Genomic DNA, 15,795 nt, shown 5'->3' with positions numbered 1-15,795 from the left:
CTTTAAGATATCCGGACAACTTACGATCCATACATTTTCTATGAAAATAAATTAAAAAAATTATTAAGTATGTATATTTATAACCTACTTACAAATCTTACGATTTCAGAGAATTTTTAGAGATTTGCCAAATTTTGGTTCCGATTTATTAAATTAGAAATTAGAAACACAATTCATTTCACTCGAGGTCTATTGTTCACAGAAATAACTACTGGTATATTATTGTGTATATATTTTCTAATGCAAGCCAAAAAAAACGAACTAATTATTGTAATTAAGCCCATTATTTAATTAATGTAAAAATGCATGTGATTGAGCCAGCAAAAACTGTGATAAATGAATAAAAAATAATACAATTTATTTTAATTATTCTTAAACCAACTATTATTTTTGTAAGTTGTCTTATCGTAGAAGTCGTATATTGATGGAAGTGTTGATAACATTATTGTGTATTGATGTGATTTAAGGCAGGTTACCTTAAATATTATTAAACAATATTATTGTATGAAGTGTGTTTTATTAAGTCTTGTTCTGCTAAACGCACTCCATTAGAGTTATAAATAGTTTTATAAAGCTTTAAGCACTAAGATTTATAGTACGGACCTTTTTCACTAATAAATTTGATGATTTGTAGAGTGCCGTTTTTGTGAAAAATGACTTCGACGGTGCCGTGCAAACATATATAAATTTTTAACCCTTGCGCAATTTTGGGAGATATTCTTCACAGACAACAAACTGCCGTTGAGATATATCTCCCAGCCGGACACGGTCTCATAAAAGTTGTGTTATCTCATTTTGTATTATGGTGAGAAATACGATTTAACCCTTCAGTTCTTAAAATATGTAAACCTACCGGTCCCAACGAAACAGTGAATTTTCATGGAATTTCGAAATGCTCCCGAAGTATCTAAATTGTGCTGTAAGCAAATGTAAGTTGTCTTAAAATAAATACCATTTTAGAAACTAGATAAAATCATCTTTGAAATGTTTGTATTTTAAATAAACAATGAAATTTGTTACAAAAAACTTACCGAGACATTTTGACTCGGAACGTCTATAATTTTGAAAGAATTCGATATGTATTTAGAGAACACATTACTTTTGAGTGGGGAATTAATAAGAAAATTGTCACTTCAATTTTTATGCCGTTTATACAATAAAAATAAGTAAATATTTTTTTAACTTTCAACTGTCAATGAAAAAATCCTGCCAATTTATAATTGTACAATTAACAATTTTTTTGGATTTTATCCTTATAATCAAGTATGTATAAATATTTGAGATAAACTGAGAATAGTGATTATTTATCTTTCCAAAGACAAACAAATCACCTATCCAACGCATTATAGAAAAAACAAAAAATCTTTTATAATGTATGGACGCCCCGGTCAGATCTGTCCTTCAGGGGCTCTAATAGAATATGTTTGTAGCTAGTAATGTCCTTCCGAGGGTTGAAGGGTTAAACAGTTTTAGAAAGAGAGAATACAGCGCTTTCAGTTTGTATTAAGGCCCGTTAGTAAGCATTCAAATATGGTTTGAAAAAGAGGTATGTAAATACGAATGTTAGAGGGAGAATATTAAAAAACGATAATAATTAAGCGAAAATGGTGAAAATATTTAATAAAACACGACTCGTTTGAAATGAAGAATAAAACAAGAAGTGCCTTGTGGACGTGTTTCGTGATCCAAATATAAGGCTACATTTTATACAAAACTGTGTTTCTCCATGATTAGGAAATTCAAATAGGATGGCAATATACAGAGTGGGGCAAAAGTAATCACCCTATTGGAAAACGCTATAACTTTTGCAAATGGCGCCAAATGTCAATTCGGTTTTGACATTTGTGAAGTAAACAAACGCAGAATATAAATCGACAAGACATGTGGGGCAAAAGTAATCACCCTATTGGGAAACGCTATAACTTTTGCAAATAGCGCCAAATGTCAATTCGGTTTTGACATTTGTGAAGTAAACAAACGCAGAATATAAATTGACAAGACATAAATCGGTTTACTCCGCAAGAATGCGGAATAACAAGCAGTACCAAAGTTTATCATTAAAAAAAAAATTACAGCAAAAGAACATCAGGTGATTACTTTTGCCCCACCTTGTACAATATCAGACAAGTGTAAGACAGACAGACCGCATGCTAAATGGTCTAGAACCAAAAGGTACTAAGCCGGTGGCACATTTGTTTGCATTTAAATTAATATGTGAGGCACTTCTGGTTTTCATCTTTATTCTATGGCGGTGCAGTACAAGGATTTGATTGGAATGTATCTTCTTAAATGTGATTCATTCCCTCGATAATAAACAGATTGTGGTGTAAGCAGGGCCGGCCCTGTGCAGGTGCAATTGGAGCAGTCTGCTCCGGGTGCTGACTTGCCAAGGAGCTAAGGAGCCAAGCCGCTGATAATACCTAACACTTAACACAGCGATCTTTAGGTTTTTACTAGCGCCAGGCACCGTTTGGGTCAGGGTGTATGGTTTCGAATACTGTTAATTCATAAAACGTGTTATTAGGATATATAGCCAATACAAGAATGGTTCTGTTAGGTGAATTTAAGGGTCTGAGAGTCTAAAAAGGTAAGTTTTTAGACCAGATCTGACTAGCAAAATACATACATTCCAACCGTCTCCCAATCTCCTTTCGTTCAGACTCACAACATACTCTAATTGGGGATCCCATATTCTCATAGGCTCCAGACAGTTGTGAGCAGTTTTTTTTTTATATTAACTCCACACAGGAGGCCCTGAAGAAAATAATTTCCCTCAGGGCCTATGTCATCTTTGGGGATGCTGTGTGGAGGGTTTTTTTGTGGAGAGGAAGGAGTGAACATGGGTCTTGAAGAGTCCCATGTTCTAGGAGGGTGGAAACACAGAGGCCGGCAGTTCGTTCCACAGCCGAGCTGTTGAACTTAAGAACGAATCGTAGAAGCGACCCGTTCTCATGTGACAAATGTCAACCGTGTACAAATGTTGGGCGCGCGTTTGGCGTGTATCCCGACTACGCACCGGTGCCGAAGGGATCAATGACGCTAGTTCCTCAGAGCATTTTCCATTGTAATACCGATAGAACAAGGACAGCATACCTACCTGACACCTGTGCTCTAAAGATTGCAGTCCGTTTGTTAAGATTGGGGAATCTATCAAACGGACCGCCCGTTTTTGCAGAGTCAAGGGTTTTTTTCAGGTATTTAGGGGCTCCGTACCAGAGATGGCTGCCAAATTCGACAGTAGGGCGCACTTGCGATTTGTACAGGGTCAGCAGTTGTGTACTATTAAAGTATCTGCGGGCCCTGTACAGTACGCCCAGCTTCTGAGAGGCCAACTTTACTCTGGAGCCCCCGTATCTGAGCTGGTCACTTATAGTTATACCAAGCATATCAATGGAAGGCCTGTTCGGAAGATTGCTTCCGTTGAAGGAGACTAGATTATCATTTGGATCCCTTTTAGACGTAATCAGACAGGATTGGGTCTCTTGTGTGATATTCAGATAAATATAGATTAAATAGAAATTAAGGAAAATAAAAAATATCAAGAGGGTATTTCATCATCCTCTCAATAACTGTACATTATAATAAATAAATATTTGCAAAAGCTAGAAAACTCGGCTAACTTATCAGATATATAAAGCCACTATTCTTAGGTTCTAGTATTGAATAGTAAACTCGGACTTTATAAATAAACAAATCAATTACTTCATTTAACAACTTTATTAAAAAATATATTTAAATATAGGTACATAACATATCTTATAACATAGTAAAATAATTAATCATCACACATATTCCAAACAGGGGTAGCCAGAGAGGATAGAACACCACACTACTCCGTCCAGGCTCACATACCTCTCCCTATTCACATTCATACATCACCTTATATGTACACATTTTCCTGTCATTCGGACATTGACGTGACTTCAGCAATAATTCACTTTATCATTGCACATCCGTGTCTCGGTCGTCTCTGACTTCTTTCTTCCACAATCTTATATAAAATACATATCTGCTGCAAAGCCACCGTTTGCAATATACATATTGTCAGGGGGTAAAATGCACTTGCTTTGGGAGGTATTCTACATGATAGTACAAGTAAAAAAGATAAATAACTTTTTTTCGAATTTCTAATGATTTTATGATACTTTTCAGTTAAAAAAATTGAATATTTTTAATGGAGAAATGTGATGGAATTGCAAAAAAGTTATTTATCTTATTAACTTCAATCATCATGTAGAATCACCTGCCGAAATCTGTGCCCTTTAACCTCCCCACCGGACACCCTGTATAACAGATTTATACTATCAGATCACATCAAAATAAAAATAAATGTGCAGAATTTTGTTCAGCGAAAAATGTTTAACAGAAAAATTAATCAAATATTCAAGCAACAGATAAAAGCATCAGTGGTGAAGCAATTTTATTGTCGATTGTTATGGGCAGCTGTTGGGGGGCCTTTTTTGTGATATTTAAAGAGATAGCAAAAATATTTCCTTATTTCTAAAGGTGGTAGATACTTTCAGTATTACCCTGGTGAATGAACACCATTCAGAATCGAAACACGGCATTATACCCCAAAAATAAATCACAATAACTATTTAATCGCTTCACGTCAAAGCGGGCCCCCTTTCCCTAAGTTTAGAGTGCAGTTCCTCAATGAGCTGTTCTCCGGTAACGAGAGTTGCAGCTTCCTCGGCCTCCCTATCGGCGAGCTGGTCCAGGACCAGACGGACCCTGTCCTTGAGTTGCAGGACGTGTTGGGCCTCCTTGGCAGAGATGGTGGCAATGTCCTCAAAGGAAATCAACTCCTTGGGCCACATGCCTGCCGGAATGGTGTCGCGGATATCTACAATAAAAAAGGATGAAAATATACTAATCTGCCACTTCAAAAACCGGGTAAGGGTCCAATTAGGATGCTGTGTTTACGCTTGCAAGAAGACTTTATTTTGTTAACTTACGCAAACAAAAAACGGGAAAGAACGAAACAAACAGGAACACATGTAACAGTTACTAGAACGCACAGTGAATTAACCGAAACGTCCTAAAACAACAATAATAATTATTATTAACCCTGGTGACTGGTAGATTGTGAGCAAGCTTTTTTTTTTTTTTTTTATAGTGAATACCTCACAAGAGTCCCAACTGCTCCCGTCTGGAGCCAGTGAGACTATGGCATCCCCAATTGGGGGATGTTGTGAGGCTGAAGGTAAGTGAGGAAGGGAAAGAGGAAGGTGGGGAAGTACCTGGCTATTCAGATCTAGTCACTAAACACGGCTAAAGCCATTTGGAGCAACGTTTCAATTCTGAATGGTGGTCTTACACCAGGGCGATACTGGTAGTATCTTCCACTCTGGAACGTGCCGCAAATATACTATATATTATTTTAATTAATTAATTGTGAAATAACATAAATTAATCAAATAAAATTTATTTGCGCACGCCGGGTTCGAACCCGCGACCTTCGGAATGGCAGTCCAATGCTTTACCACTGGACTATGCCGGCCGTCAAGCTAGACGGCGGTATAGTAACCGAGTGTTTTGGAGTAAGATTAACCCAACCCGTCGCTTTGGTGTACAAAACTTTACGCTCGAGATTAAGCATGCGGCAGACTACTGAATTTAATACATGAATTATAGTAGTTGTCATCGAGGGACAGATTAGTGTATTTTTGTAAAATTGGGACATTGCTGCATACACAATGGAGAGAAACAACGGGATACCATTAAGAGTGGAGGCATTTCCTAAAAGCAGGAGTTGATTTGACAGATAAATAATCTAGCCACTTACTTTCCAAGTTGTCCAGCATTTCCTTGAGGATGGCGAAATTCTTATCAGCATCAGGAGTGTCCATTTTGTTGACCACCAATATTGTGGGTTTGCTCAGCAGCTCTGGGTTATACATCTCCAGTTCCTGGGAACACATCATTTTCATTTATTAGTTATATGTTACTCATGTACGTACAAGGGCAAGTCAAAAATTATCTACACTTTCATAACATACCTACAAGGTTGTCATACTGCCTTCTGCGCATGTGTGCTTAGAGTTGGTACGACTGCTGTCAATTATCCCAAATTTGATCTCGATCACGACATTTGCCTTCCAACTATTAGAGTGAAAGCATGTCTGCTCCACTAGCAGTTTGCGCCAAGGAGAAACAGCCAGCAGTCATGCCTTTTCTCTGGTCGGAGGGTGTGAAAGGGGCTGAAATTCATTGTTTATTTTGTGGATCGAGAAGTTTGAAAGTGGCCGGACGAGAGTGAAGCATGACAAGATTCAGCAAGCTCGAGAGATGTTTTTAGCGAATAGACGAGTTTTCATTGGTGATGTAGCATCTTCTTTGAAATAAGTCATAATATTAACTCAAAATTGACATTTTGATATACCGGAACACCTTCCCTATAGCCCAGATCTTGCTCCCTCCAACTTTCATATGTTTGGGCTGCTCAAGGATGCTTTGCGAGGTCGTGGATTTTCCACAGATTTGTACGTGCAGGAATCGGTGCAAAAGCGAGTTTGCGACCAACCGAAAACCCTCTTCTTGGAAGGAGTATGCTAGCTTGCAGACAGCTGGACCAAGCGCACTACTATGTCAGTACATGTTGAATTACCTTTGTGTAAATAAATTGTAGATAATTTTTGACTTTCCCCCGTATATATTTTTTGGTCATAATGCTGCTACTAAATGGTGTGCATGGTATTAGTTTATTAATTCTACCTTGTTGAGGAGCAGTATGTTCTCCAGGCAGGACCTGTGCTTGTGGTGGGCGCTGAGGGAAAATCCATTGATATCCACCAGCATCAGTAGCAGCTTGGTGCGCTCAACGTGACGGAGGAACTTGTGGCCCATTCCTTTAAACACAATACACTCAAACTGAATTTTCAAACAGAAAGAAAAATTAAAAAGATATGTTTTTATACACAGCAACTTGACACACGTTTTTAACACATACGTAAGTAATTATAATTCACCAAATAAACAGAATACACCTTCTATGGTCATAACTATCTCATGAAATTAACAGAAAGCCTAACAAGAGTTTATGTTGGAAATTTTGTTACCTATATTAAGATGCGCCCCTTCTACGAGACCAGGAAGATCGGCCATGGTGATCTGACGAAGGTCATCATATTCCAAGGTGCCGATGTGTGGGCGTACCGTTGTGACTGAAAAACAAAGAAAGAATACTGTCACTGTAAATGATATCGAGACATTACAAAAAAAAATTACTGGAAGACCTCCATGGTATCGGCACTCCTTTGTGGACCGCTAGCCTCACTTCTTCTTGAATCATTGCCTCATTACTGAGGATTGTGACACCTCTTCCATCCACCCTGATGAACCAGAATCCTTCACTACTCTCGGTACAGTGCTGCACGGAGAGCTACAGATACCAACATTCCAGAATACCACCCTGTTATCTGTGATACTTAATCAGTTTAAAGTATCGTTGGTCTTCCTCTGCCTGACACAAGAGCTTCTCTAGGTTGGAGTTCTCGGTTGGCGAATCTTTTTCAGCACGAGACATAAAGACATAACGAGATAAAAACAATTACAAGGTAATACTTACAGGGGTAGCTGGCAACCTTAGGCCTGGCTCTCGAAACAGCACGCAGGAGGGTGCTCTTCCCCGCATTGGGGAACCCCAGCAGGCCCACATCTGCGATGAGGCGCAGCTCCAGTTCCAGGGAGCGGGCCTCCCCAAGTTGGCCCATCCAGCCATTCTTAGGCCCGCCACCCTCGCCGCCGCGTGCCACGATGATCTGTTCGCCCACTTCGTTAATTTCACCTGGAAAAGTAAATTTAGCATGTTCTAAAAACAATATGATTGAACACATTCATTCATCAAAACGAAGATCAGCTAAATATACAAATTTTGACATTTGAATGGTCCCATTAAATGCCGGTTTTCGGTCTGTTTCAGCTTTTGATCAAATTGTACCAATGTGAAATATCACAATAATGTCACCTCTTGAGTGTTTATTTGATATTGTGGTCTTTAGTATTTTTAAATCATCAAAGTACACAAGTTATTTATGTACTTACTTTTACTTCAATGTACACATGTTATTTACTTACTTACACATGTTATTTACTTTACGTACACATGTCATTTACTTACTTCTACTTCAATGTAAAGATGTTATTTACTTACTTACACATGTTATTTACTTTACGTACACATGTTATTTACTTACTTCTACTTCAATGTGCACATGTTATTTACTTACTTCTACTACAATGTACACATGTTATTTGCTTAATTCTACTATTTAATGTTGCTGCTACTTGTTTATGTTATATTTTTAACCCATTTTACCATATCTCATTTACTGTATGCATTCTATTTGTAATAATATATTGGTGGATAATTGTTTTAAGGAGACCATGAAAAATGAATAAATTAAATTAAAAGATTACTTGAAGCATAAAAAGGTTGCAGACGCAACCATATAAATCTCCATTCTCAAGTGAAAACAATGCTGGGCATGTAAACTCAATAAAACTACCACAAGGATTCTTTTCCAATTCACCATCCATCATCACAGAGCTGCATTCCAAGGTGGAATTTGGCCTACTCCATAAATGTTCTTCACCAGCTGTGGTTCCTCGTCATCCGCCTCCAGTCCTCCGTTCTTCAATCCTCTTCTACACAAATTCTCCACCTCTTCTTCATTCTGCCTCTGGGTGGGGTATTTCTTAGATCATCACAAAATCAGCAAATAATATAATGCATACAAACCCAGAGCCGTGGTATTGTGAATGAGCGTCAGCCCCACGGGAACCTCGAGGATCACATCCTGACCAGGGGGTCCCAGGATCATCTTGTGGAGACTGTTCGCCCCGTGACCAGCTCTGATCGCCTTCTCGGGATACCTGGAAGAGATAATAAACATTATATATTCTTTTAACTATGTGAATACTGCATAAAACTCCCGATTGCAGAAAGCCTCGGATTTGGATATGTTGTAATACTGGCTATTCAATAAATACACAGATAAAGCTATTTTAAGTACTTAACATGGACGCTTAGATGGTTTGGGCATGTAGAGCAAATGAGCGAAGACAGGAGTGTAAGGAGGATATATGATGCAAATGCAAATGGTAGCAGAAGTCGGGGACGCCCGAGGAAGACATGGCACGATCAAGTGAATCAGATACTCGAGTCGGACCATGTCAAGAGTCAGAATAATAGAAGAGTATGAATAAGACGATGTATGAATGTGAATGAGGCAAGAAGTTTGTGCCAAGACCGAGTTGTTTGGCGGTCCATCCTCTCTGCCTACCCTGCGAGGAAACAGCTTGATTCTTGGTTAGTTAGTTAGTTAGTTAACATATAGATTTTAAATGGTGGAATTTCACCAAGCCGATATTGTGAGTAACTACCATTCTGAAACTAATACTACATTATACTAATAGGCGAAATGACATGTCATATTATTAATATTATCATATTATTTATCTGCACAACAGGATTAGAAACTGCGACTTCTGGATTCGTTCCCGAGGATCTCAACTGCTAGACCCCCGGAGGTCATTAAATGAATAAGGATAGGAAAAGTAAAATAGAAAACTACGCAAATTTCAATCAATCTGAGTCCAAAAAAAATCATTTGGTAATATCTGGATATGATAAACAATGTTAAACCGGTTAGTGCCCGAGTTATCCAGGCGTCGTGCGTTCAATTCATATGTTAACTAAGTACTCCATCTATTACAACAGTTTTAAATATTGTCCAGTTATCAGTAACCCGGAAATGTTTAATGAAAATTCCTAAAATATCTTTGTTACAAGTCATTTGTAAGATTTAATAATTAAGCAGAGGCAGCTTCATACTTTAAAATTGATTCACTGAGTGTACGGATGCATCATAAGGATGTACTATTCCTGTATAAAGTAGTTAACAATAATATTCAATGCCCAGAGTTGCTAAATAAGATTCAATTCAATGTACCTGCGTGTTCACTCTCTTCTGTCCTGTTCAGGGTGGATCGATGCAAAAAGAACTCTAAGCAGAATTCTTGCCTGAACAGACTATGCAATAATTACAATAGCATATTATCCAAGGTGGATATTTTCAGTTGCGAACTTACCAAATACAAAGAATATTTCTCTGATGGTTTGTGAATAAAGTCTCTATTGTTTATATTTCTATTATGATTTGATTTATATCTACAACCTCTCTCCATGGCTATAACTGTATTGATAAATGTTTTGGTTTGTAAATTTTTCGTTTTATATAATCTTTTGTTTTGTATAAATTTTTGAATTCATATTCCTTTCTTTCAAATTTAATTTAATTATTCCTTATTATCCTGTCTTATAGAGGTCAAGTCAAAAGGAGGAAATCCATAATTGGTTTATTTTGGCTATATAATACTTACGTATAAAACTGAAATAAATGTAAACTGTCAATTTCCCTAAAATTAATAAAAAAAAATAAAAAATATATTATTATTTTTTTAAATAAAATGTTTAAGGAACTCACTGTCTCCTGATGCTGGCCAGACTGGCCCCCTGCACCCCGACGCAGGCCACGGAACCTCCAAGGCCTCCCTGACCCCCGTACATCGGCAGACCCGAACCCCCGTTTCCCCCAACCACGTGCACTCGCAGGGAGTCCATGAAACCCACGCGAAGAAAGTTGCGCATCTAAACAACATAAACACACTTGTTAACCCAGCAAATAAATTTATTGTAATGAACATATTGACCTATGATTGTCTATTGAACTTGAAATTTCTATAGTATATCACTTAAAGACTAATAAATAAATTAAAAGCCATTGGAATAAATGGAAAATTAGTTATCTAAAAAAAAGACCCCTAGAAGTAATTGATCAAGTTACAGACTCTACTGACTCTGAATATAGTGAATTCTCAATACCTCAAGGTACAGTATTAGGCCCTTTGCTATTTATCATATATGTTAACAATCTATTTACGAGACAGTATTGCTAATAAAAGCTAATATTTGGACTGAAGTCGACAACATCGGTAATGCGAATATGAACAAACAAAAAAAATTGTTTGATATAAATTTATTGACACAAAATTCGAAAAAACTTATTATATACCATTTAGCACAAAAAATCATAACTGCAATAACTAGTGTTTTGTGTTTAGTAATAGAAAGCAAAACCGAAATAAAATACCTAGGCACTACCAGTGCCTAAAATGGTCCACACACATAAACATACTCAAAGTGAGGAAACAAACATACACCTTTAGATGTCTAAGACATATACTAAATAAAGATTTACTCAGAATGACATACTTTGCTTTCTGCCAATCAATACTACAGTATGGCGTTATAGGATGGGGTGGGCCTTTTAAAACACCCACACAACCGATATATAGCATGAAAATAAATGTTGAAAACAATTCTATTTAAGCCATATACATATTCATCAGAACTTCTGTTTATAGTAAGAAAACTAAATACATTATTCTATCATGCAACATTACAAATTTACAAAGATAATATTCCATTCAATAAAAATGCACCTTTCAAAAACAATAGATTACTCAGACAAATGTCAATAATACACCAAAATGTAAAGAAACAATGGGGCAATTCAACTATAAATATATTGGAGTAAAATTTTATAATTCATTACCAGAAAGTATCTGAAATTTAAATAACAACAAAGATTTCAAACTTCACGTTAAAAACACACAGAAAATATAAACTGAATACTTTGGCATATTACATGAAAAATAATGAACAAAATGACACATCCCCATACACACAAGCCTAGCTTTATTATGGTGGTACATCTTACGTATAAAAATATGGGAAATAATGTTTATATTTTGTGTACATTATTTTTTTGGAATAAACATTAAAAGTCTGTATAGTTATTAATCCTATGAAGCCTTTCTTAGACTGCTCGCCACGTGGAAAAGAGATTATCTCACCATTTATGCAACTCTACCCATTGCTAACACAGGAAGAGTCAGAAGCAATATTCTTTGGGACTTTTTACTACGTCTCCAGTAGCCTGAATAATAAGAAAGATACACTACTTCACTGTCCACAACTCTGAATCAATCAAAACCAAAAAAAGGAGTCATTTAATAAAACAAATCGGTGAGATATCCGTAAATAATAATGCAAGACTTCAATTCGACATGAGGAACTAGAGGGAAGGATTGGAAGACCAGCAGAAGTGAAGGCAGCCAAGACTGTCGTAAAGTTGTAGCTATGATGACACATGTATGTTAGTTAATTTTTAGATTGTTTATTTACGAGTAAATATTTACCTAACCACCGCACTTTAAATGGGCACAGATATATATACAATTACACTTCAATTAAACATAATTACTTCCTTTTTAAAATTTTATGTGAAACTGCACAAGAGTCCCAACTGCTCCCAACCGTCTGGAGCCAATGAGACTTTGTCATCCCCTAGTGAGGTATGTTGTGAGGCTGAAGGTAGTGGGGAGGGGAAGAGGAAGATGGGGAAGTACCTGGCTATTCAGATCTGGTCACCAAACACGGCGAAAGCCATTTCAAGTAACTTTTCAACTCTGAAAGGTGGTCTTACACCAGGGCGATACTGAGAGTATCTTCCACTCTGAAACTACAAGAAACAGCTAATTCTGTTTAGAGAGATGGTAAAAGATGAATTAAAAGTTCCATTTTTATTTAAAGTTCAAAATTTCCCTTATAAAATTATCCCTTTACCGCCATTTTGGAAATTTTTTTAGAATGGAGTGACATTTGCGAAAGTTTCGTTTCAATCTAAATACGCATAAATCACCTAATTTACCCATAATAAGAATCTCATAACCTATTTTGTGCATTTAATAGTTTCTTGTAAGAACTGTTGAAACGAGGTGTAATTTCCATAATCTGTGCTTAAATAATTATCATAACATTAATATGTAGGTACAAGAGTTGATCCTGAACTCATAATACTCAATATATTTTTTAACCAATATTGCACAGAACTGATCATAAAAGACATGAAATAACTATTTAAAAAAATTCATATTTACCTTTTTCCCCGCCCATAGTGATTTGCCTAGCAAAACCATGTTTTTAGAATAGCTTTTCACGTAAAACACCCAAAATTTAAATATTTACACCTAACTAGCATTTTAGGTTATAGCTAAAAAGTTTTGTGAATTTCATCGCATTGGTTGGTTGATTCTAAAACTTGCTAAAACCTATGAAAAACTGTATTAAATTTACGCGATAATTTTAAGAAACAGTTTTAATAATGCATAAAATATTTTATTGAACTTCGTCGCAATGGAAATAAAGGAACTAGAATTATAGGTTATGTTATTGAAAATGTTTTTGACAACCATAGATATCGTACACTGCGATGTGCATAGATATCTGGATTTACATTTTACGAAGAGAGGAAGTTGGTGTTTTTATTATTATATTTGCATAAGTAGGTACTAACACAAAAAACATAACAGTGCCGTAATATTAAAACGGGTTGAAATATTTATTTTATCTCTCATCTTGAATGTTACGTATTCCTTCCTATTGTGATGAACAGAACTATGCTTTTTGTCAAATTATCAGCTAAGGAACTTAACTTTTAGGTATTCCACAATAATGTTAGCTATGCTATGTCATCAAACTCAAAGTTATTATTTCAATTTATTACATTTTACTCTTTATAACTCCACAAAAGAATCCTTAAGGCTTTCCTTTGGGTCTATTTCATCTTTTGGAAGGCAAATTTGGAAAGAAAACAACGTCTTTGAAAACAACAAAACAATGTAAAAGCCTTTTTAGGCGTATATATATATATATATAAATAAATAAATAAGTGGCTGCAATACTACTGGTGCTCCGTTCGGTCAAGGCTAATAGAAATTTTGTAATATTCTTTTCAAGAGCCACTCATTGAATGAACTTTTTATATACAATACACGTGTAGGTACACGTGTTGGCTATACCTACTGTAACAATAATACAATTTAGTTAAAATATAGAAAAAAAAGAATGTCTTTTTAGTCCTCGGAGAGAGGAAATCCAAAAACCAGAGAATCATTACTCAGTCGAGTATTTAGTTATTAGTTTCGAAAATGACTTTTTCTTTTGGGGTAAATGTCAACCGTGCACAGATGTTGGGCACGCGTTTGTGTTTCCCGACTGTCCACTGACGCAAAACGTTCAATAACACAAGTTCTTCGGAGCCCAGCTTTCCTGTCTGACGCGCTCTACTATGAAATTCTCGTGGTTTGAAAAAACAAGTACTAGGTACCTACTTTAGTAGATGATTAAAAACCGACGCGCCACGTTACAAATTGATTTAACAATAATTGGTTTTATTGTTATGTTTCTTAATAACGACTTTCGTCGTGGCTAACGGCTTTAAGGTACGCTTTGTAGTTATGGTATAAATAATAAGTTATCTCAATGGAAGGCCTCGCGAATTCTTCATTCAAGGTTAGAAAACAGTATAAAAATAAATTATAAATCACACGCACTGCTTCACTCCAGTGGCGTGGGTTACTGCATAAATAAACCAATCACGGTTACTGCTTGTGGTTTGCGTTCTGAGTTTTAGTAAGAATCATATAATATTGTGGTTTTCACTAGGGACCTGATTATTTATGTGTATACACGGTGTCGGGAAATTGGTGGCACATGCGAGAAACTGGTGAATCTACATAACATGGAACATATTTTGCTCGTTTTTTTTCTGCAACTAAAGGGTTAAAAAAAACTTTTAAAGCCATATCTACGGTTTGACGAATTTTGAAAGACAATAGCTGATAATAACCCTCAAACGAACGTTCTTTGCCAAAAAATTCAACTTCAAACTCGACTCCAAATGTGATGTAGATTCATCAGTTTCTCGCTTGTACCACTAGTTTCCGAACACCATGTACATCGCGTTTTTTTTTTCAAAAACGAAAAATGAAATTCGCTTTATTTTCAGGTCTCTAGTCATCACTCATCATCGGCCGTTCTATATCCGTTGTTGAATGAGGGTCACCCCAAAGTCTAAAAGAATCTAGACAAAATCTAGAAATATCTTGGTCATATCATAAAAAGTACCTACGTAAAAGATTAAACCAACCCAGCAAGAAGATTGATGAAAGATAGATATTATATATGCAGAGGAAGAAGCCAAAACTCCTGGCTTCGAAATCTTCGTGACCGGTACGAGTGCAGTTCCGCTGCATAGTTTCGAGCTGCAGACTCGTCAACGAACTGTTTAAGTACCTACAATCTTTAAAATTAGAACAAAGACATCAATGAAAAGTGCTAAGACGAACAACAAGGAGAAATGCAAAATGGTTGCTCAAAATTGTTCACGGTTTATTCTATGATAATGAGTTTAGAATGATTTGCTGCCTGCTTCTTCAACCTTATAATATGTTATATTGGTTTCATGAAACCTATTTTCTTTACTCACTTCGCTTGTCAAGATCTTCCACGACATTTCTGAAAATGACAGCCTCTAAAGAAAACCTTCTCCTGTGTGGAGTTACTTTCATTGATAATGTAATGTAATGTGTATAAGCATATTAGTATCTATAAATGTATCTGTATATGAAAAGAGAATTTCCCGGTGTGGGTTTGTTTCTTAAAAATCAACAGTTTTATTTCGAGATTGATGAAATTTTGCACACATGACCTTCTAAACAGGATGAAGGTCTATGAGATATTTCGAAAAACCACCACACCCTCTTTTTTGATAGTAGTTCTTAATGAAATTTTGCACACTCGACAAAAAGCAATAGACTGATAGTCTCTGATCATGGCCGAACACCATTGATGTATTATACTAGATTAGCCCTGTCTAGTTAAAT

General features: G+C 36.2%; 1 protein-coding gene across 1 annotated transcript; it reads right to left on the bottom strand.

The window, feature by feature from the left end:
• Positions 1 to 3,713: 3,713 nt before the first annotated feature.
• LOC149412085 (GTP-binding protein 10 homolog) lies at positions 3,714 to 13,328 on the bottom strand. The gene is made up of 8 exons (XM_089646305.1): positions 13,009 to 13,328; positions 10,491 to 10,654; positions 8,744 to 8,877; positions 7,571 to 7,789; positions 7,062 to 7,166; positions 6,718 to 6,851; positions 5,789 to 5,912; positions 3,714 to 4,846 (listed from the first exon to the last, which is right to left on the bottom strand). Exons 1-8 carry the CDS (start codon positions 13,045 to 13,047, stop codon positions 4,608 to 4,610), a joined length of 1,158 nt encoding a protein of 385 aa, XP_089502431.1. The 5' UTR covers positions 13,048 to 13,328; the 3' UTR covers positions 3,714 to 4,607.
• Positions 13,329 to 15,795: the final 2,467 nt, after the last annotated feature.

This window comes from Hesperophylax consimilis, chromosome 24 (assembly GCF_061612785.1).
Source record: "Hesperophylax consimilis isolate HC1 chromosome 24, BYU_Hcon_1.0, whole genome shotgun sequence".
NCBI classification, from domain to species: domain Eukaryota; kingdom Metazoa; phylum Arthropoda; class Insecta; order Trichoptera; family Limnephilidae; genus Hesperophylax; species Hesperophylax consimilis.
The sequence above is the reverse complement of the archived record's forward strand: the minus strand, read 5'-3'. Positions and strand labels throughout refer to the sequence as shown.

Excerpts from the sequence above, each read along its gene's own strand:
- LOC149412085 (XM_089646305.1), bottom strand. The coding sequence starts at position 13,047 with ATGGTTTTGCTAGGCAAATCACTATGGGCGGGGAAAAAG. Across the intron at positions 8,878-10,490 it reads CTGGCCAGCATCAGGAGACA|GTATCCCGAGAAGGCGATCA; the intron begins GTGAGTTCCTTA and ends TATCTCTTCCAG. Across the intron at positions 7,167-7,570 it reads TAAGGTTGCCAGCTACCCCT|TCACAACGGTACGCCCACAC; the intron begins GTAAGTATTACC and ends TTTGTTTTTCAG.